This window comes from Convolutriloba macropyga, chromosome 15, assembly GCF_964194025.1.
Source record: "Convolutriloba macropyga chromosome 15, txConMacr16.3, whole genome shotgun sequence".
In the NCBI taxonomy this organism is placed as follows: domain Eukaryota; kingdom Metazoa; phylum Xenacoelomorpha; order Acoela; family Convolutidae; genus Convolutriloba; species Convolutriloba macropyga.
In genome coordinates, this window is record NC_134482.1 from 32,162,646 (window position 1) to 32,186,355 (window position 23,710).

At 34.1% G+C, this 23,710-nt stretch overlaps 1 protein-coding gene across 1 annotated transcript in view; it reads right to left on the bottom strand.

Moving 5' to 3' along the window:
• Positions 1 to 23,710, bottom strand: part of LOC142354644 (calcium-dependent secretion activator 1-like) — a 110,193-nt gene that overhangs the window by 83,115 nt on the left and 3,368 nt on the right. The window contains exons 2-10 of the mRNA XM_075406989.1: positions 16,387 to 16,737; positions 11,355 to 11,611; positions 10,117 to 10,253; positions 9,688 to 9,828; positions 9,085 to 9,168; positions 5,759 to 5,907; positions 5,259 to 5,315; positions 5,093 to 5,162; positions 4,502 to 4,632 (exon numbers count right to left, since the gene is read on the bottom strand). Coding sequence (XP_075263104.1) covers positions 4,502 to 4,632; positions 5,093 to 5,162; positions 5,259 to 5,315; positions 5,759 to 5,907; positions 9,085 to 9,168; positions 9,688 to 9,828; positions 10,117 to 10,253; positions 11,355 to 11,611; positions 16,387 to 16,737 — 1,377 coding nt within the window. The remainder of the gene's footprint in view (positions 1 to 4,501; positions 4,633 to 5,092; positions 5,163 to 5,258; positions 5,316 to 5,758; positions 5,908 to 9,084; positions 9,169 to 9,687; positions 9,829 to 10,116; positions 10,254 to 11,354; positions 11,612 to 16,386; positions 16,738 to 23,710) is intronic.

Genomic DNA, 23,710 nt, shown 5'->3' on the forward strand with positions numbered 1-23,710 from the left:
GCAATGGTAAAGAAATAAACCCATTGGCAAGGATTGAAAATGCTTGGTGCAGAGTGACCATCATCACACTGAGATGCAACACACAGATGAGAGAACCCAATGTACAGCATGTGACACCATCCCGGCAAAAGGAGGACACCAATTCAAATCCCTCAAAAAATAAAGGTAGAGTTCACACAACAAAAGAGAAGCGACAAGCGAGCAGCAGATCGATGGAAAAAAGGCAAAATCAATCTAAGAGCGGATTTGGACATTCGGACATATGAAAAAAAACACTACATCTAATTTCGCTGAACGACTTTAAATACCTGCAAGAGCACCATGAACAACATTACGAACCAAAATAAGAAGGCAATGACGCCTCTGATTAACCAACTTCTGCCACTGTTATTTCTTCTCACAAGCGAACAACCAATACGTAACTTTTCACTGGTTCTAACAATCAAGATTGCAGGCGTCATTACAGAAATAAAACCCAAAAAGATAAAACGAACAAAACAAAACTCACAGTCCTTACACCTTCGCAAGATACTATATTCGAAGACCGAAAAGAGTTGAAGATGAAATTTTAAAAACAGCACAAACAGACCTACAAAACCCGGAGCACTAGCTCAACTCGTCTACACCCAAATAACCCCAGCAGATAGCATTTCCGCACTACGAAGCGTACCCAATAAGAACACTCAAGGAGAAAATTTAAGGTAAACTTTTAAAAATTACTCGGACACTCAAGATCCTTAAAAAAGTCAAACGCACCACAAGCCACCCAGTCGGACCCTTAAACATCTTTAAAAGTGTTGTAAAAAACCATTTATAACATGATCCTCACCACATTAAGAGCTGCCATTGAGATTTCTTCTACAATGGGAAGATAATCAGTTTTCCTACCTCTCCCAAAATTAAATAGAGCACTCTGCGTACATCAAAAAATTCCCTTCCAAATGTCAATTAAGCCACGCAGTCTGACCCTTTCACCCATTAATACGTTATCTTTAATATCTCTAACAAAAATTCCTTACTTCAGAGCAGGCAACTAGTACCCACTTGGATTCGAACCCAGGACCCCAGCAAAGCAGTCAGACACGAACAACTGCAATAAGTTACCTGAAAAATTCATCAATTTATCACAATTCTTATCCTGCTGCCAAACCTGAAATTAGGATACAAACGAGAAGAAAAACAAAAAAACAACAAGAAGAATTCATATATCATAGAAAAATATTCACTCTATAAAATTCGTTTATACTTTATATCAAATGAATTAAAGCCACAAATTAAAATAGGAAAGCCAATCGGAAAAAAATTTCTAATTTTTGCAACATAAATGTTTTTACCTTTTACGAGCAAATGTCGTAAAAATCATAATTGGCATTCGAGGCGAATAAATGCTTCCGAACTCATTATCCAGCGAAGAAATCAGGAATCAGAGTGCACAAATGACGAAAAGAAGAAACAGATTTCTTATAAACAAAAAGAAAAAAGAGAAAGGAATTTCCGTTAACCAAAAACAAAGAACTTTAAACCAGTGTGACACTATAGCTAAAGCAAACAGGAAAATAGCTCCACAGTCATTAAAAATCACAACTCCTTCTAACTAAAATTAAGTAGAAATTATTTAAATTTTATTACAAAAAAAGGTTAGTAGAAGCCTCTCGGAAAATCACGTAAAGAACCTTTTATCAAATTTGCTGGATTCGTACGGCATACATCTCAATCAGGTCTTAACTTTTAAACAGTATTTCATAAATGCACTCCCATTTCTCAACGTTTTCCTGAAAATCGTTTACAATTGTGACCCGGTTTCGAATCAAACACCAACTTCAAAAGGAATACCAAGGTATAAAGAAGTATAAAGCATTGCAAACTTTTAAAACGAAGCACGTTTAACCAATAAAATGCAATAGCGCAATATTAATATTAATATTGACAAAATCCTCCATTCCTATTACTTTCAACAAAATATCAGACTGACCAATCACCAATCAGAAGCATATTAAGTCCCTATTGCACCACTATCTGCAATTCTTTTCTGACGCCGCCACAAACCAAAACAGTCCAAGGTTTTTTTGAAAACCTTATGCCATATGCCCCTACTTTGTACGGATCCTGATATTGAACTTAGCAGCAACATACTGATTTCAACTTTTCAGCAACATACTAAATTAAACACCGAGCATAAAATACTGCAGAAGACCAGATTTCGAAGCTGTCCAAACAAACATGACACGCAAAAGTCTTTCCCACTTCACTGCTTTGTAGCAGAGAAACGAATAGGAATAAAACAATAAAAGTTGCTTTTTTTCATTTATTTGCACTCCCTGAGTTTATCCCTTGTTTATAAACAATCCAGTTCTACGACACACATGGTTCAGCCAGCTAATTATCCATTCAAAAAACCATCATCGAAACGGTTTAAGGCCTTTCGACTTTATTTCTCTAAAAAAATAAAATAACAGGGCTAAAAGTGATTGCTTGGAAAATGTTATAAAAAATCATTTATAACATGATCCTCACCACTTTAAAAGCGGCCAATGGAAATTTCTTCTACAATGAAAAGATAATCACTTTTCCTTCCTCACCCAAAATTAAATAGAGCACTCTGCCTACATAAATTCCCTAACTAAGGTCAATTATGCTTGTGATATCAACCGCAAATCCACCGTTTCCATTCAATATGAATTCTGAAATGGTTTTGCTCACGATAATCGGAAGCAATTAATAAACAGCAAATTCTATATCAGATCAAAAGAGCCAGAGAAATTGGATCGTATAACAAAGCCTTTACTTGACCTTAATCGAAGTTAAGATGGACAACAACTAGAGATGCTAACAAACTTTTCTTTTAAACCTAATGGACGCCAATAATGCCTGAACAACCAGCACGAAGATCATTGTCCAATCGGGACAGCAGAAGTTTGAGAAATCTGCATGATCGCATACACGAGCCGTACCTCTTCAACCTCATCAATAGAGATAATTGCATTCAAATAAACAATGAGCAAATGTTTAACGTTGCCTATCCGTAATAATCGAATAAAAAGTTAGTAAAAAAGTAAAAGTTAGAACAACCCTCAGTTTCTCCCTTGCCTCGGATTCTTCTTCTATAACAACCTGCATATGCTGTGCAACAAGCAACCATTCCCACAATTGTAAGATAAAAGGTTCAACGTTTATTCTCCGCTTGTCTAAAGAGACAAAATAAGAAGGCAAAAAATTCATTGCTTGAAAAATGTTCTGTTATTTTGCTCATATCATGTCTCCAAACATGATGCTCAATAATTTGAATCTGCTCACCAAAGTTCAGTTGCTTCAATAAACATACATAGAAATCTTTCTACAGAAGACAGCGTTTTTACCAAGCTGGGATCGGAATGGCACTTAGAAAAAAATCTCACAGAAAAAAACCTTTCTTTAAATTTAAATGCTCCGATAGCTCAGTCTTCTAATAGCTTGGCAACAAGCAAAAGCAACGGCATAGCAACTTATCAAAGATAGAACAAAATAAATAAAAGAGAAGAGATATCATAGAAAATTTTTTTAGTTATTCAGTGTCTGATTACAACTGTTTAAACCTTTCTAGTTGATCTTTAAATCTCTACCACACTTGTTCTATGTTAATGTGTTTTGATTGCAAACTGCTGATAACCGGAGCAATAGTATTTCCCCTATCTCTGACAGATATAAAGTGTAACGACTTGAAGATTATAATATTCGTAATGAAAAACAGACCATATATCAATTAGCACACGCAGAACACAATTTTTCTTCTACAGTCCTTCCATGAAACCGCAATACAAAGTCTTTTCCTCTACAATGCCTCCATGAAACCAAACAAATCATATTCAAACCAAAATACAAGTTTTAAGATGCCAGATCTCAACAGAGCTAGCTTGTAGAGTGCCCGAGTTTCCTATCTATAGTACCAGATTTCGAAAAATTCGTGTTTTCAAGCATGTTTACAGCTCACATCACTTTGAAATTCTGCCTTAAATCTCGAAGCGCGACGACGTTCACGACGAAAGCCAGAGTTGTCAGTGGCTTCATTAGAGTCATCTAAGATACACTTATTCATCGCAAGCTATAGAACTCATATATGGTCTTATCAATCTTATTCTACGAAACCATAAACAAAGTCCTTTACGAATCTTAAAACCATAGGAAAATGCTCATTAACTTCTAATGAAATCGTGCAAATCCAACAAATAATGCAAGTCTTTTCGAAATAAGATTCGAATCCGGGGAAAATTAATCGTGGCCCATGGCCCTCAAGGTGATTTTCAACACAAACTTAATTCCTGTTCACACTTCACTCTGACGATTAAGCAAATGAAAACAGCGATTGTATAACTAGCCAAACTGTTTTATGCCTTGATAGGTGCCAGCGTTTGCTTGAACTAAATAAAGGGAATCTCTATACTAACCTGCACGAGTCTAACTATACGAAAAACAATGGGTAAGGTGATTCTAATTGTATTGAATAAATAAGTAGGATCTAACTTACACTTCATCACTCTGCTCCAAATTGAGTTTCTTAGTGTTATCCTTGCCCCTGGTGAACTTGATGTGGGCAGTACACAGACACTGGGATCGCGTGAAATTTATAGGAACTCCTTTGACTTGCTCTATCTGGACCTGAAAAAAGAACAGTCAAAAGTATTAAAAACTTGTATCCCAAACAAGGTAAAGTATCAATACTTTGAACGAAATGGCTCTAAAAAATTAAAGCCTTTCTGAAAGTTGCCATATAAGCTATTCTTGGAAAATTGCTCTGTCGATGTGCCAAGTTCTAGTAGTAATAATTAAATAACAGATAATCAAACTCAAAAAGGACTCATGTACGAAACTTCATGACATTTTGTAGTCGCTGACAATGCCAACATTTACAGATTCGTTGAGATGAAAAACGGCCTTCAAAAATATTGTAAATAATTACTCATGTTATGATGTTCAATGGCAATGAATTACATTAGTTTATAGATGAGAGGCCAGTTAAGATGCAATGCTACAAATGGGGAAAGGACGCTGGGCTGGACTGGTGCGGACAGGGGGGGGGGGGGGCTAGACGGACGGTTGCAGGATTGAGGTAACTTACAGTTATGGTAAAAACAGGAATGATAGACCCCATTGCGAAGTCAGTATCTGTTCCTCCAAAGTAACTCGCCCTTTAAACAACAACAATAAATGACCATAATTATCAGAAATAACAGACAACAATTCAATTTTGATGATTAGCAGAAAAAGATGTTTTTTTTTCATACCTTTCTTCCATCCAAGTCTTCGATTTACGGATTTTGTAGTTCATCTTCGACAAGTATCTGAAAACAATCAATAGTTTCTATCATCAATTTGACCTTGACTTTTGGGCTCCCGCGACAACAACTCACATCAACGATATGAACCTTAAATTTGGACATGTGATGGCAACTATGCCAAAAGGGTTCCTAAATTAATGTTTCGATTTAACCGCAGTTTTGATAGTTATCTTTTTTTGAACTCATAACTGGTTTTCGACAACCGTATTTCTTGATAAAAAATTATGTTGATTTTCACACGTATAATCATAGCAACTATTAGAAAATGCCAACAGTACCTGAAATGTAAAAAGCCTCTTTTGTTCAATGATAAACGATATTACAAAAACCGATAAACGCTAAAAGCATGTATTGATACGTTTTGCATAATTCGGCTGATAAATTTCATTCTAGCAGAATTGTATATTATCAAAGGTGACGATGTGAGTTCAAGGATTCATTATTACCTTTTGACCTCGCCCTCCTCTTCGTCATTGAGGTTGTTGTTTTGCTCGTCCATGAAGGACAGATTCCTCTTGAGGTCCTCGGTCTGTTTCGTCAACTCTCTGACCACATCATACTCCATATCCTCATCAGCCCAGTCCTGAGGCATCTTCTGATAACGAAAACAACAACAAAATAAAAGGACCAGACTCTTCTTTACTCAGACGGTTGGCATGAAAAACAAAACATGCAAACATTTTGGTGCTCAAATGAATTTTTTCATAATCTCTGATATTTCAATAGGATGGATAATCAAGTGCTCTTTTAAACGTTCGTAAAAAAACCTTGTATCCGTTTCGTAAGGTCTCATTTTTAACAAAATACAAGACGTGGAAGTCTGTGGGGCACAAGATCCAAAAAATCAACGGGCCTTTTTATCTTATCATCGTTTTCGAAATACTAATCACAAAGAGATTAGAACAAAGACGATCGAAAAGTTATAATCTTGAAGGTAAGGTTTTCCCCAGCCTAGTAGGTATAGTAAGGGTTTCCTGCTTCAACTATTTCTTAGTTTATTTATATTTTTTACCAGTTTTACTAGTATGAGGTACTATAAGTTGCAATTAGTTGAAGTTCTGAGCAAGCATTTAACGATTTTTTTCTATCATCAAAAATTTTAGAGATTGCCCAAAGTCACCGTTTTTCTTTGTTCACAGTATATTTTCTATGTTTTGAAATGTTGGCTGAGCTTTCTAACAAAGCAAGAATAAGTTAACGATTCTAATTAAAGTAGCTTTGTAGCAAAGGGTTTATAATTTTTGACATCAAAACTGTAAAAGTGACTTTTTATTCTCAGCCGCATAAGAGTTTGTTTCGTTTGACTCAGTGAGAGATCTTTAATGTTACTGAATCAGAGATCACGTGGTTAGCTGTTTTCATGTCTTTGGCACATTTTAACCTCAAAAAATGCATAACTTTTGGACTGGGAGCCTTCTGATACATTTTGTGAAAATTTGTCACTTGAGCATCCTCCGAGACAAAAACAATTGAACGTTCTTTCATCAATTAAAAACTCTCTTGGTCTTCAGTCTTCACAGATCATCATATAACAATTTCGATGAATGTATTTTAGTTGGCTTAAAATTTGTACAAACCTTTTACTTTGCCTTTCAAAAGTTTTGCCAAAAACATTCATCAGAACAATTCAATAAACGAATTTCAGAAAAACAGCTTTATTTAGCGCATCTTGATACAGCTGCGGTAGAAGATGGAAAACTGAAGATAATGGACTTAAAGGAAAACTTTAAAAAATTACTTAAAAGTAGTGCAAAATATTTGTAAATGCGGAAAAAGGCTTAAACATAGCGTTAATATTTTACTTTCTGCAATTGTTGGGAAACAAAATCGACCTCAGGAGCTGCAGGTCTAGTTCCAGAGAAAAAAGAGCCCTTCACATCAATAAATTATCTCCTCAAAATAGTTCTGCTTAATTGTTTGATTAGCGACTAGTATGTCTCTAAGAGATCTGCTCAGTTATTTAATGCCTTCAGGTCTTTACCTGTTTATCCCCTTTTCCGGACGGAAAGATAAAAAGGTTATAGGAAAAATCGGACAAACTAAAAATAGCATAAAAAGACCACAGGACAAATATAATTGATCCAATTTTCATTTGAGAGCAATTGACCATTATATAAAAAAGGCACAAAATCAACACAGAAGACAAAAAGTGTGGCGTTGCACAAGCCACAAATTTTTTCAACTACTTTCCATCAACCACGTGAATAACAGCCTAGCTCCAAAACAGCTGAAAACACTTCCTTTCTTAATAATCAGGAGACCACAATAATATCATACCGAACAACAGATACCGCTGCAGAACTGCACAACCCAGAGCAAGAAAAAAAACAAACGTTTTTCTGAAAATTGACACTCAACAGAGTAAAACAGAGCCCATGGTTTTTGGCACAAACCGTTTTGTCGAAAAAATTAAAACCAATGATTATCAATGTGCCAAAGAGTCAATAAATGCAATAAGAAAAATTGTCATCGACAACCAGCTCCATAACAAGAAACACGGAACTAGCCAGAGGAAAGCTGTTGAAATCCTTCTCCATATTCTATCGCTTGAGGATCACATTTAGCCAAAATCAATTGTAGATAGCTGTTGATATTTACGTCAAGCCGAGTGTCCATGGAATATTGGTTAACGGATCTAGTCGAGGCAGGTTCTTGAAACCCATCAATATGCTCATTAAAACAATACAAAAACGAATTTGTTGAAGGGCAAATTTGATTCAGTGTAAAGTCAGGAATTGAGTGCATTATATTCAATGCCGAGGAACTTCAGACCTATAAAACTGTTGCTCAAAAATTGTTGATTGTGAATTCAAAAAGATGTTTAGGAAACAGAAACCAGTAAAGTTTCTGAAAAAAAAACTAGACGTGACATTCCGATCATGGCGCGGAAAAAAAATTTCCTCCGAGAATTGCTCATTTCGTCCGATAGGCGAACGAACCAGATAGGTTCAAGAGCGTCAATTTAGTCCGATGTAATTGTACTTTTTAATTTTCTGAATGGTACTGTTTCTCGACTCTACGAACTATTCAGTATTATTATAACAAGCAATAAAACCTCAGTTTTGAATAGCTCAATGGTACAAACCACCAAATTGTAGCAAAAATCACCAATTTTTTCAGATGCAATGGGGATTTTTCCCTTTTTTAAACAAACAATACTCATGAAGCCATTTCAACAATAAGAATCTATAAACTTGTAACTTGAAAGCCTGTTGTGCTACTCACTTACACCAGCTGGTCTTAAAGTATCGTACTTCAGAACGCCTTATATCCTACTCTCCTACTTTTCTGGTTCCTCGGAGAATCGTCCCATAGGCAGAGCTTCTATATCAATCATCTGCATATTACTACCTGATACCATAAAGTTGCTTAGATTTTATAAATCTGATTCTGCTTTTGGTTTAAATAAATATTTCGGTTAAACTGTTTGGATTATCAGCGACAAATGATTCAAAATTTAGTATAAAAAATTTTTCTTTTCGGATTTTCCTTTCTGCAACAATGCAAATTGTCAGTCAATTACTCGGACAATGAAATTGACCAGAAAAAGAAACAAATTTTCAGCCCGAAAACAGGCAACTTAGTTGATGAAAATTTGCTTAAAACATTCATTTTTGGGTAAAACAGGTCCAATTTGACGCAAACCAGTTCAGGAAAAAATAAGGAGTGTTTCAAAAAATATTCTTGTTATCCCTTAAAAACCGTAGCACTCAGATAGCCGAAGTTTCACATAGACTCCCTACCAGACTACATGGACAAAACCTATACTAACAAACATTTCTGGATCATGCTGGCATTGGTGTCTCTCCTGCAGTTCTGCAAACACCAATGAAATCAATTTCTGATGTTTGTTCAGCTGAAAAATAATCAATATCAAGATAAGCAAACCTACGAAACAAAACGTTAACTCGATTGAGTGGAAATTTTGTACTCAGTAATATCTTTATGATAGATTGTCTTTATAAACGAGCAAAATATGGTATGTATTTCGCTTTAAACTAATTTTCGAATGAGGCTACAATACACAATATAACCAATAATAAACTAACGTAACAATAAAGACGGTTTAATATTTTATATTATTTAACAGCATAAAGATACAATTAGTATCGATAGAATAATCTGACCACGTAACTAAGGTCGGATATTAAAGTCAAAACAGTTGAAGTATCCAGTTTTAAAAAAACTGCATACTCAAAAAGTATCCCGGATTCCCAATTTGTCATCCACATCCCCGAGACTATAAATGATATTACAGGCCGTACGAAAATTTTGTTTTGAGCTCGATCAATGGTAGCAAGTATAAACCATTTTGGCTCGATTTGGAATACCAATAGCCAATACCAATTTTGTCGACCTGGAAAAAATAACCAACCTGCATTAGTTTGGCGAGTTTATTATGGATTTGAGTTTTAATTTTGAGTATGATTCTTAGCTCCACCATCATTTTCTCTTTGTTATAATCCATCAGACCACTCGCGTCACTCACAACTTTGTTCTCGCTGCTTTTGTCTCCCTAAAAATTCAGCAGTTGTAAGAGATTTAAGTACCATTAAAGCACAGAACGCTGCAAAAGTTCAATTTGAAAAAAGATGGACATTTTTTGGCCCAAAAACATATACATCATATAAAACAAAAAAAAATTTAAAAAATCTTAATCTTATTTCGGCCAAATACGCATTTTTCTTGCTAAAATAACTTTTAGATATTTTGTTTGAACCGAGCGGACTTCCAGAAACAAATGAGGTATAATGAACATTCAAAATAATATTTTTAAGATGAACATTCTAGGGTGTTGGTGAACCTCGATGATGAGGCTGAAAAAACTCATCCACTTGTTCTTCAGTTGGTCAGCACTGCTGCTGTCTCGGAATCCCATCTTGTCAATCTCTTTGTCAACGTTCGTTCCAAACACGTCTTTCACTTCGGCAACTGTCAAGCCTGAAAATTATAAAATTAGTTATGGAGATGTTTTTTTTCTCAAAGAAAAAAAGGTTTTAATTAGAATATTTGACCAAGCCTATCGCGCTTTTGCGAATTTATTGGCTTACATGGCCTACCGAAGGGTGGCACTGGTCATTACAAAAATTAAATAACCCAAATATCAAATAAGGGTATATCAATTATAGAACACAGCCAGCAGATTGCCGGAAAATAGCCGCGATAGACGCTTGTGGTCTTCCATGGAATTGAAACAACTAAAGAAATAAGATAGACACATTGAGCACAAGTCCTTTACGAGAGCTTTTTCAAAATTAATATTCGAAATCAAAAACTTAAGACTCTAATACTCAAAAATTAGGGCATATAAGTTTGGCACTACTTAGATGCACACTATTGATCTTTAACTAGTAAAAGTTCATAAAATTTTAAGCTCATTAAGAGAGTTCAGAAGTCATTTTTTGAGTGAGGTAAGTCACACAATTGACCAAAAAGAAGAACAAATGACGTCACGCAGACAAATTTTAACTGCAAAGCAGTAGAAGTCACTGATTGAAAAGTCAATGATCGCAAGAATCAGCGATGGAGACGATGAATTAAAAAAACAGCAGGACAAGTCCTGGCCTACAATTCAAAGATTTTTCACTGACTAAACAAAAAACTAGAACTTTGATGCGCTATGACTTGAATGCGGAAACCATTTAGAAATTGAATCCTAGTAAAAAAAATCGAAAAAACAGAAATCACTACTCCACTCCCATTTGACTTTAAAAATTATAAAAATGTGTGAACAGATCTTAAAAAGGACAGCGCTCCAATACAATTCAAATTCTTTGAATTGTAGAAAACCACGATGTCCCCAATAATAGCAGCTATCGCTTCGCGGCTATTAATAAACCAGTTGATCAATTCTATATGGTCACATTTCAACGTGTGGCGGTGACATTTGTCCAAAACTGTTTAGAAATTTTAAAACAATCTTGCAAGAATAACAGTGGTGTCCAACACTATATAGAAACTATAAATAGACAAATTTTAATTGCTTTTGTTAATTTTTTTTTGGAATTTGATTTAAAGAGCAAGGACGTGTAAGATACTCACCTCCTTTCCTGACAAGTTTGTGTACACTGTACAATCGCATGTACTTATTGAAGAAAGACTCAATCAAGTCCACCAGAGTCTTGTCTGCATTCCGGATCCCGTTGAGGTCACCTCTGAGAAAGTTAGTCACTCTTGACTTGATGTGGTCGAACTCCATCATGGTGAGAGCGTGTTGCATTTTGTCGGAAGGACTGCTCTCTTTCTCAGTGTTGAATGGAAGGGCAATTACACGAGCCAGTAAGACAAAGAGAGAGTACCTGTTGACAAACTAATTTGTACCAAATATCACTTTGGTAAAAAAATGGCGTTTGGCAAACGTTACGAACAAAATTTGTATTAACCAATCAGCTTATTTGCTTCATGGTAAAAAATAGTTATACGCTTCATGGACATTTACCTAAAACTGATGAAAACAGATCACGGATAACTAAAACCATTTTTAAAACCAATATCAGAAAAAAATTGAAAATATCAGCACATTTGCACCAACTATTTAGCATTGAAATAAATTTTGACCTGCTTAGAATAGTTTTCCTTCATTAAACATTCCTCAAATGATCAATAATCTTCAGCTACCCTCTCAGAGACGTCTATTTTTTTCCCTACAAACTCATGTAATCAGGGCAGGAACTCAATGAGATTTTTCCTAAAAATTTAGGTAAAAATCACTGGTAACTTATATTGTTTGTTCAATAAGCAGTCAAAAGAAGTTTACTTTTTTTTCAAAAGAAATTGAATTTAGTTTTTGTCCCGACAAACAGTCATTGACGAAACTAGAACATTAGGAATATAATAATTCTTCAAAAAAAGTCTTAACACGACCACCTAATAATATGACGTTTCAATTTTACCTGCGTTTCAATTTTTAAAAAGAGGCCCAGCAATGCTAACTAATTCCTGTTGAATATATCGTGTAGCCACTCGAGGATAACGATAAGAGAATATAAAAGACAACAAGTAGTTCAAAAAGAGTAAAAAGAGCAAAAAGAGAAAAATTCGTTTGTCTACTATCTCGTTTAGTACTTACGGTGGCTTCAAGGTTTTGTCTAGGCATAGAATTCTCAGCATACAGTTCTGGTACATTTGAATCCCCAAGTAGTAAAACAAACATATAAGGAAAAAATATGAGCTGCTGCACTATTGTTGCCTTATAAATAAGAAAACAGAAGACAATATTTTTGAAAGTTTTCAGAACTCTGTTTTATTTATCTGACCCCACTTGTGTGTGTTAATGTGTGTGTGTGTGTGTGGGGGGGGGGACTGCATGCTCAACTGTGGTTTCTTTATTCAGTTAATTTTTGCCGATTGATATATTCATCGAAGAGAGTTATGAGTGGTATCATTCGAAAACTTGTCGAGCGTAGAATACCAAATTAAAAAGATTTTAAAAAAAAATTACTTCGCCCGAGGAGTAACCGTTGTTTAAAGTTTTGTGAACATTAGCCTCATTGGCGTTGTTTTCTTCACTTTCAAAATTTTCGCAATTTTTGTTTTTGTAAATTTTGTCCAAATTTTGGCTAAAAAATGACAAAGATGATTGAAAACTGCTGAATGGTTCCAACCGATTCGCTTGGCTAAAAACTTTTGGCTAAATTTTTGAAAATTCAGCTTTTTCAAGTTTTAATAAAAATGGCACCAAATATGCTTCGTTATCCCATTTGTCCAAATTTACTGGTATTAAAGACAAAAAATGGTGACAAAATCTTTGTTGACTTAGATGAGGGCAAATATTAACTCTGGTTTTATAACCCCATATAAGTTCAAATGAAGACTATTGATCAAAAATGCTCTTTCATAGCAAAATTCACTGTTTTCATGGCGCAGACGATTTGTTTCCGTTAATTTGAAAATCTTGAGTTTCGCCAATATTTGCTGATTTTTTAAGTAGTCTTAAAACTTAACCATATCAATCAAAAGTCTATCAGAAGTCTAAATGGCTATCTAATGAGGTGCTAGTGAAACTATCAAAAGATTTCAGTTGACTAATTGCTTTCATGTCTTTGAATATAATTCTTATTTATCATCACTGAATTTTGGATCTTTGCCATCTTTTTAACCTTACTGCAGTCAACTTGTAGTTTGGTCTCACTAATGACTGGTGCCGTGTTCTTTCTAGTGGAACAAACCATAATCTGTATAGTGGTTTGGTTTTAAGTAATGACTCTTAAAATATAGAATGTTTATTTAAAAAATTAAAAAATTTTCGTCCTTTGCCACCTTTTTAATCTTACTTCTGACAAAATGTGGCTAGGTCTTATCAGTGACAGCACCCACCTTCTTTCGAGTAAAACAAACGCCGAAAGCAAGAAGTTTCTGATAAGCCTTTAAAGTTCAAACTAATGGTTTTAAGACCTCGATACAAGTTTTCATTGAATTTTTTATGAATATCTGCATGTATTTGTGGTTGCTTTTCAGTCTCTAGTGACAATACTTCAAAAACGACAGGTCTTGTTTTTGTCCAAAAAAGGCCCAGTATATATATATATATATATATATATATATATATATATATATATATATATATATATATATATATATATATATACACGAAATATTCAGTGAGTTGCTTGCGTTGTCAATGGTTTGAAACACAAATTTCATTTAGGTTTCCAATTTAATTTATGCCTGTGAATGATGTTCTTTTGTAGTCGTATGACATAATGCGAATAATAACGTCTCAGTGGCTTTCTCTGGAGGTACGATTTCGAATTTGTATTCAAAAGTTATATGAAGGCAATTTTGAAATTTTCAGTTTCGTCTTCTTTTTGTCAACTTGTAATTTAGTTTCATTAGTGACAATTGCCATTCACTATCTCATCGATCAAAATCTAACCTTGACTGGTTTCTGTTTCAATCAGTGCTTTTATGACTTCGACACTGAGTTTTCATTTTAAAATGTGTGATTTCAATACTGTTAAGATTTTGATGTATTTTGGTGGTCTTCGGACATCGCCCATTTAAAGACACGCCTTGTTGATATGCAAAGGCGCCCAATGAGCCAATACAATCTTTTCCGCTAAGAGCTTATGCTTTTAGTGCCTCCAAAATTTTATGTTTCAGTAACTTTTTATGATTCTTGAGTCTTGCCTGTATTTGTGGTTATTTTTTAGTCTCATGATTCAATTTCACAAAAGACAGATTATGCTTGTTTCTCAAGCAATAACATGTGTAACCTTCTAATATTGTTCAGTTGAAAGCAGATGGTTGTTACGACATGTGAAGTTATTCGGTTTCAAAAAAATCTGTTGAAATTAACTCTTTTTTGTTCTTCTTTGTGTCGAATTGTTAAAGACAGTCTCAATAAAGACAGGTCCCATCTGCATTGTAGTCAAGTACAATAAAATAGTTAATATTAGGTTTAATCTCATATAATTTTGTTTACGTTACGAAGACAAAAATTTTTAAAGAAAAATATGAGTTGTCCGTAATTAATGATTTTTTGTTGTAAAATTTTCCTGTTTTTCGTGCCTCGCAGTCTCCTTAATAGCAGGTTTCAACGGTCCTCTAATGCGTAAATATATAATTTATTTCGTTTTTTGAGTTTACAACATTTTTAAACTCATACAGCAGCTATTTTCGTCAGAATATTTCAATGTTTCCAATCTCATCATTTGGTAGAAAATTAATTCAAAATACGCATGATCGGGTCAGAATATTATGTGCGAAGACACATTACCGAACCTCTCGTTCTAATTTATGTACAAAAACTTTTTATATGAACAGAAAACGCAGATGTCCAAATAAACATTTGATGCATTTCTGCGTTGTCTCTGGTGTTGGCCCTTAAACTCCAAACTGCTGATTTTTGAAAAACCTTAATTTTTGACTGTGCCTTTTTTTACTGTTTTCAAAATTTCACAGACAAATTTTAACTTTAACGACAAGGGGTTGATGGAAATAAAAAAATTGCTGGAAAAAAATCTGCCAGTTTTTTATCCCGTTTCTATGCGGTCACTTAAAAGTAACAAAACCAAAAAAAACATCAAAACTAACACAATAAAGATGTGGATTAGAACTTATTGTAAATGCTCTATTTCCTCAACTTTTTCTCGTAGTGTCTTAACCACATATGACCTGCCCTCCTCTTAAAGTGACTTTTTCCGACTCAAAAGCAGGTTCTGACTCAAACTGAGGACAAAATGCTAAAAATTCTGTGAAGGACATGTCTTCAAAACTCTTCGAAAGCCAACGATTTTGTCAACCTAGACATTAGTCAGATTGCTGAAATATTCTATTCGCAATCTGCTAGATACAGAATTCCGGATATAAGAAATTAAAAAGCGGATTTGCTATTAAATCTGTGAGAAATCTGGTAAAGGTCCACTAACAAAGCATCTGTAATCAGGCGGTTATACCTCTAGTTCTCACTCAATTTGGATAACTTTACCTGAGTTTTTTTTTGAAAACTATACCCAATGCTTAAACTCGTGAAATGGAATGGCCTTGAGCTGTTTTGTGACAATAGACAGAAAAACAATAAAGGCAGATTTAAAAGAGTTACATCTATGCGTTCCGGTTATTAAGTGAGGAGTGCAAAACATAAACATAGATTTTGCAAAACAAGCAGTCAAAATCCTCCATCTGAGATTTCGGACTGTTTGTAAGAATTTTTTCAATTGTAAAGCTCTTTCAGAGACTTTATAGGTCTTTCTCTGTGGTCGAGACGTTTTAGCGCTCTGATTTCTTTCAAATCCTTTCAGTTATTTGTTTTAGTTTTCCTCAAGAGTCGGAACTAGCTGTGATAAAGACCAAATGGGTAATCTTTATCTTTTGATACAGTTTCAATTGTTTTCGAAGATTTAACATCATTTTACTGAATCCGTTTATCATACAAAACTATTGAGACAGATCGTTACTTTTTAATAGCTGCTTATTTTGTACAGCTTAACAGCAGTTTTTAGTAAATTTGAGACACAAATTTAGAAACGTGATCAATATGATACCGATTAGGCAATCAAGACAAGAAAATGAGCATATGTCTCTTTGCTGCAATAAATTTCAAGCAAGATTCTCTTTTAAACAGTTCAACTACCTATCATGTCTTGATACATCGACAACAGTGTCCGATATCCCCCCTGAGGAACCACGTCGCAACTGTCGCTTCCGTTTTGTACCAAGAACAGGTTCGCTAACTTCCACATATCCTCCGACTCCTCTCCCATCGTCTATTTCTGTGTAATTAGCCTCCTCAATGTTATCTTGACCCGGCATGTCCCCAGAAGAGTCGTTTAAACTCACACTGTTTGGTCGATGAGCTTCGGCGAAAGCAGTCGCCTTATTCGAGTAGTTACTTCTGGTTTTTTTGCTGTTTATAGATGGGTTCAACTCTTGAGGTGGTTTCAGAACCCCTCGCGAGTCTGGGGCAGCCATGGCAGTTGATTCCCTGAAATATACGCAAGTTTTAAATTTGCTTAAATTATTGAAAACTTTTTGTTCAGTGCTAGTGAAAACATGCTAGTGAAAAGTTTAAAAAACTTTTTAAACACAAATTATTGTTCCGACCCATTTGTGGGGGGAGGAACTATAGACTCATATAGTTTTTTTTGTACAGTCAATTTCGACCGAGCGACATACTCATCGTAGAGAGTTGAGACTGGTATCATTAGAAAGCGCGTCCAGCGTAGAATGTCAAATTAAAAAGGTTTTTTTTTCGTTTTTTTTTACAGGGAGTTATCGAGGTTTAAAGTTTTGTGAATACTAGGCAAAATGCCGTTGTTTTTATTCACATTTTCCGTATTTTGGATCAGATTTTTGTCAATTTTGCTAAAAATTTATTAAAATTGTTCATAAAAATGCTATTGGTTTTACTTTTAAGGATACAGAGGCTTGCCGATTCGCTTTATCCGAGTCTTTTGGTTGATATTTTTGCTATTTTTTCGAATTTGGGACTTTTTTAAATCAAATATAGCTCCAAATACGCTTCTTGCCCCACTTTGTTTATTTATGCCAGAAGCATAGAACTAAAATCTGCTCCGGAAAATAAACTCAAAAATTATACAAAATGCATCATTTATTTGTGGTTTAATGAAATTTTTTTCTATTTGATTTATTTCGCAAACATATGAAAGAAATAATTGTTTTTGTAGGACGCGCAGCAAAACCAGGGCAAGGTTTGGAATCATCTTAGATTCTTTTCATCAATAACTATTCGGATTACATTGGGGCGCGGTATTTTTCAAAAAATTTTCGCATTTTTGTATTTCATTTTAATTACTGAATAGATTGAATATTCAAATGAATATTCAAACTGAGGCCGAAAAAAAGTATATTATGTCTTCAGAGAAAACCCAATTTTCTTATGGCTTTGAAAATGTGTTTTCGTATTTTTTATTTGATTTTCTGTTTTGCTTTCATCTGTCAAAATTTTATTGCAGCCTCATGACTTCGTCTTATTAATAATAGATCATATTGGGTTCATTATGAGCAATAGATGAACCTATACAAGACTTTCAGTTCTTATCTTATGCGTGTTATGACTTGAATATATTTTTCCTAAGAGAGTGTCAGTGAAAAATTAATAGCAATTACAAGTGAAGTAAAAGTTATACTCAATAGTGGTTCTGTATAAAACTATTGGTTTCTTTACTTTCTTACAAAATCTCATAATCTTATTTTTTCATTAAAATTTCTGATTTTTGCCTATATTTGAGTTTTGTCCGTTTTCCAAAATATCAAATAAACGAAAAAACAATTGGCATTGAAAGAATGCAAAAATAAATTTTATTAAAGATTTCAGTGAATAGGTTATAGTTTTAATGGCTGCGAAACCGTTGTCAAATTCATTTTTTTTGTTTTTTCCTCAAATAGTCGTTTTTTTTGTTGTCATACGACATATACTTGACGATAAACCTTAAGATCTTCTATGGATGTTGAAGTGATACTATTTACTGATTTCAATTTGTAGCTAACGGATTTAGTGGCTTTCAATTCATTTTTTAAAGAAAATATTTTTGTTCTCATTGTCGTCAACAAAAAACTTACCCTGATTAGTGACAGACTTCATAACAATTCCGTGGTTGCAAACAATAGTTTTGCTGTTTGTTATGTTTTGACTGATGTTTTTAGAGCTTAGAAATATCTTTAGATGAGAAATTTGTGAGCTTTAAAACATGTCAATATTTTTGGTCCTTTGTTGCCTTTTTCACAAAGAATCTCTACAAATAAGACGCATTTAAAGTCAAAGGACAACCGAGCAAAAAATTCAAACCCGCATTTGTCAATTTAAAGTTTTCAATGTCTCAGTTTTAACGGCTTAACACTTCGTTTCGATATATTGTTTAACAAAGATTGTGTTCTGTCCGTGTTTAATGTTTTTGTTGTCGTCTTATAATTCAATCTCACTAATAAAAAGCACAACGGGCTTCCCGAGCAGTTGCTGTTTATCCTGTTTTGTTCAAAGTTGAAAGCTCATGGTTTGTTCGAATTTTTGAAAATACTTCTTAAAAAATCAGTTGATTTTTGAGCTTTGTCACTGTTGTATTATTTCTGTCAATTTTTTGCTTGGTCTCTGTAACGACAGGTGACATTCTCTTTGCAGTGATCAAAATCCAAACATTACAATGGTTTTATATTCAAACATTGAATTCTTGGTTTTGGAACTCCGCATTTTCTTAAGAAAAGTGTGAGTTTTGGATATTTTCCCCTTTACTGTGTTTTTTCCTCGACACATTCCCACTAATGAGTTGGCTCCATTTGCGTTGAAAAATGCGCAATCGAAGATACACGTAATTATTCAATGCGCAATTTTTTAAAGTTTTTCAGGAATAGCTTATGGTTTTAACGGTTGCGACCATGCTTTTTGTTAAATTTAATTGATCTTCTCGCGTTTTTGCCATTCTTTTTGTAATCGCCTGACATATTAAGGATACTGACAAGTCTCAATTAATTCCTATGAGGCATAAATTAACATTTTTAATGAGCCCAGTTGATACTTACTGGTTTCAATCAATTTGTGATTGGTTGTTTTCAAAATTAAACGCCGATTTTTGAACTTTGCCTTTTTTTGTTTGTCTTCGTCGACCGGTTACCGAGTCTCATATGTTATCTAATGAAGTACAGGTTAAGTTATTTTATTCAGGTTATTATCTGATTCCATTTTCATTGAGTTTTTTTTTCAAAATATTGTGACATCTAGTTTTGATTGTAACTAATAATTGTAATTATTTGATTTTTATAATAGTCTGGTCCAGTACTCTCATTAATTGCCAGTCTCATGGCCCCCTAACCTAGCATTTTTTCTCAAAACGAAGACAATTAAATCAAAACGAGAATGAGCGTGGTCGGAACATTATGTGCGAACGCACATTACCGAGCCTCTTTGTATGCTTATGTTCTTAGATGTTTCTCTTGAAATTTTCCTTTTGACATAACCGATTTTTTTTAAAAAAAATGGAGTTTAAAGTTTCAGATGTTTCAAAATTTACTCGAAACGCTGGCTATGAGAAAGAAGAATCAAATTTCGCCTGCATAAAACCAAAATTTATAATTTCAACTTTCATTGCTGCTTTGAAACCAAAAACTAATAGAGAAACTTTTCATTATGAGAACGGGCTGATCTACTCCCAATTAAACATTGAAAACCAGGAAAATTTTGTGGCCCAAAATTTCCCAACTATTCACTTCAGAAAGTTTAATCTATAAAAAGCAATCGCAGCTGAAGATGATCAGACGGGGTAATTATTTCTCAATTTTATAAAACTCAAATTTTTATTGACAGAATAACTCGAATTCAGGTAACACAGTATAAATTGAAGTTAAGCACCATCACCCACTTCCCCGCATCATCGGCAACCCACAAATTGTCAACAAAAAACCAACACATCAGCTTTTAAATCAATACACAAGACCAACCAAAACTATAACGAAAACGAAAAATCTTTCAAAGATTTCGTTATGTAGATGCAATTAAAAATTGTCCCTTATATTTACTCTGAAAACTAAGTATACCAAGACATTTTCTTTGCACTACCTGTGCACGCATTTTAAGGCAATTGAGCCTTAAATAAAACGTATTAATGATCGCAAAGCTACTCGATTAAAAACCGAAAGAAAAACCGTGATAAAATTATGAAATGAGGGAGAAATCAAAGTCATAGCTTACATTTCCAAATTAAAATCTTCAAACCATATAACGCCAAGACCAATTAAATCTTCAAACCATATAACACCAAAAAAATCTTAGTTTAAAATCCGGCAGCGTACAAAATACTCAAGCACAAAAATCATCCCAACCCCAAAGATGTGAATCATTTTGAAACGAATCAAACGAATGCTTTGGACTGCTTTTTTTGCTGTCTCACGTCAAGCTAAGTGGAGTTTGAACTAAAAAAAAACACTGCGGAATCCATCAGGCTCAATTCCTGAAATTTACCTACGCCAAAGATAATTATTGTGAGCTCTGTCAACTGCCGACTAAACACGCCTTTGACTAAAACATCTCAACAACGAGAGCAAAACTTCGCAGGGTAATTGTTTGAAATGCTATTAGTTACTCACAAAATATGCTAATCAGGATATTGAAGCGCTGGAAGCTTACGAAATAAACCAAGTTATAGAAAGAATAACGATGATACAGCTCCCATTTCCCTGCACAAAATCGGCGAGAAAACATTAAATTAAAACCAAACTATTGATTACTATTCAGAGGAAATGACTCGCCAGCTTAATCTTTATTCACGTCAAACTCAAAATTTTCAGCTAATAAATGCATTATTTCAAAAACATTAATTAGCAAAATATGTCTGTTATAATAGAACAGCGACAAGACCACATGAAAACCAACAAAAACATCCAACAATAAAAAATCAGGTATTGATTTTTGAAAACAATAGTGTCAAAATTACAAACAGATTGCGCTGAAATCAAGCAACTAATTAGATTCCATTATCTCTCATCAACCGATAAAAACTGCCAAAAATGAGATTACGTGATAAGGGAACAATAAGTACAATCCCCCTCCTAAATTAAAAAACAATCCTGCTAAAACTTTGAGTTACTCTAAATACTTCGAGTTACTCTAAATAAACAACTGAACTGGGGATTAAAGGCATGTTTCAATAGAACCAAATTTGACAGGACCACTGATCTCAAGATCAAACACAAAATCTTACCAGTAGAATACCTCATAAAGTATCGGGTTATTATATATTTTATAAAGCTTCTAAAAGCAGATCTACCAGCTTTCGATGAACTCAAGTTAGCCACACTAAGTGCTAAAATGAATGACCGTACAAACAAGCCGTCATTTGGAGCAAACCAAAAAACAAATATAATGCAAAACTGTTTTTTCAAAAAAAGCAATTGACTGGTATAACGATTTGCTTCTCACCTTGAGGCGGAATATCCCTAAAAAGCGGCCTCTCAAAACTACAATAAAAAATCATTTCTGGAATGAGTTTCTAAAAGACCCAACGGTTTCTGAACTGAATTCTAATCTCAAATCTTTCAAGTTCAATCTTAATTTGATTTAGTTTTAGGGCGTCATTTAGTCTTCTATGAAATGTTAATTGGAGGATTAGCATTTTTTAAAATTTTCTCTTTTCTCGAAAATGTTAATTGTAGAATTAGCATTTTTAAAAGTTTTTCTCAATTATAATTTATCTCTCTTAATTTGTCGATATTTTAGCTTATTGTAAACTTAATACAATTTTAAACTTTCACAATATGTGACGTTTGTTTCATTTATACTTCTTAACACTACATTGCCTTTAAACTATGTTCTGTATTTTAAAGTTCATACTCAAAGGATTTAACAAAGTTTTTTTTGAAACCAAAACTGTAATGCGCCAAAGAAAGAAGCTACAAACTAATAGAATTATATCAATCAACTAAGTCCACGTTAACAACAAATGAGACCCGGCCTTTGTGAGAATAAGTGATGAACAAAACAAGCACAACCAATACTAGCAGAATTCAAAATTCGCTAATATTTTTAAAAAATGAACAGCGCTTAGGTCATAGGTAGCATTAGTTATGAACTGATACAAGTAATTCGATTAACTTAAGTCTCCTTAGATACGGATGAGACCTCATTAATGAGACTAAGACAACAACGTGAACAACAAAATATCGCTACACTCAAAAATTCGATACTGCTTTTTGAAAACGGATAGTGTCGAAATCTTGAAACCACTAGCTATGATCAATAATTAGATTTATATATGCCTACAATAAAAAAGGCAGAAGAATCCAAAGACCGCAAATAATTTGCGTCTAGGTAAAAGAAAGCATTAGTTATGAACTAAAAACGATTAATTCGATTTCAAAATGTCTCTTTAGGAACCAGTGAAAACTGTCATTGATTAGAATTAAACACTACAGAAACAATAAGAAATACGGACAAAGGTCAAACTAATGTCTTATGACAATAACCAAAGTCATAAAATAAAAAGTTGAGCAATGAGGGATTAAGAGAATTGCGGAGGTACATTTAGGACAGATGTGGAACGTTTTAACAGCACTCGAGAGGAAAAACACTGAAAAAAAGTCAAGACGAACGCAAAAAAATTCTCTCAAAATTATAAATTTGTTCAAAAACCTATTTCTCACTCTACTTTAAAGTGAGTTTAAAAAAAACTCTTCAAAACTGATCTTTTTACGCTCCCTTTATCACTCCAGCATGAACAAAATGACCACTACTATATCACATCGACATCAGGCAATTTAAAACACCTTGCAAAAACGCCACCACCACAATATAATCCAAATCTTTCAGATTTTTTAAAAAATTTTCAATTAAATCTGCGTGGTCTCCATTATCAAATAATCTTGGTTTATATTGATCTAAAATTTAAATGTTTGCTGATTAATTCTTATTGCCAATCTTAAGGTTTTCTCCGATCTCTGACGTTTCTTCCTCTCTCCCTCAGCCATTTAACTCTCGTTTTTTAATTTCCTCGCATTAATGAACTGCGCTCAAGTATCCTCCTGTTGGCAGACATTGCTTACAAAAATACTCCCCTCTCATTGGGTGAGTACAATAAAAATTCGGGCTTGTTTCTATTTCATCGAGAGATTGATTCAGCTCAACTCAAGCGTCTAGGAAAAGTTATCTTCACATTGCGTCCCACACAATCGGGTCGCTGATTATCAGACAGTTCAACTACTTGCTGTGTTCAACTACGGAGCTCGTGACAACAGCATATTAGCTGATCCTCGTATGATTACAACAGAAAGTGACTGAACTGCTCTGTCGAAGGCAATGGATTGTCCCACTGACTGATAATTTCTGCTATCAGCTAACAACGACATGCGCAGTAAGGCCTTCTTCAGCGTCCTCAATAGCCAGCGGGACGAACAAAATTCCTTGTTGAGCACAACTATTTTCATACTGAGCATATTTTCGATCTTCAGCAGCT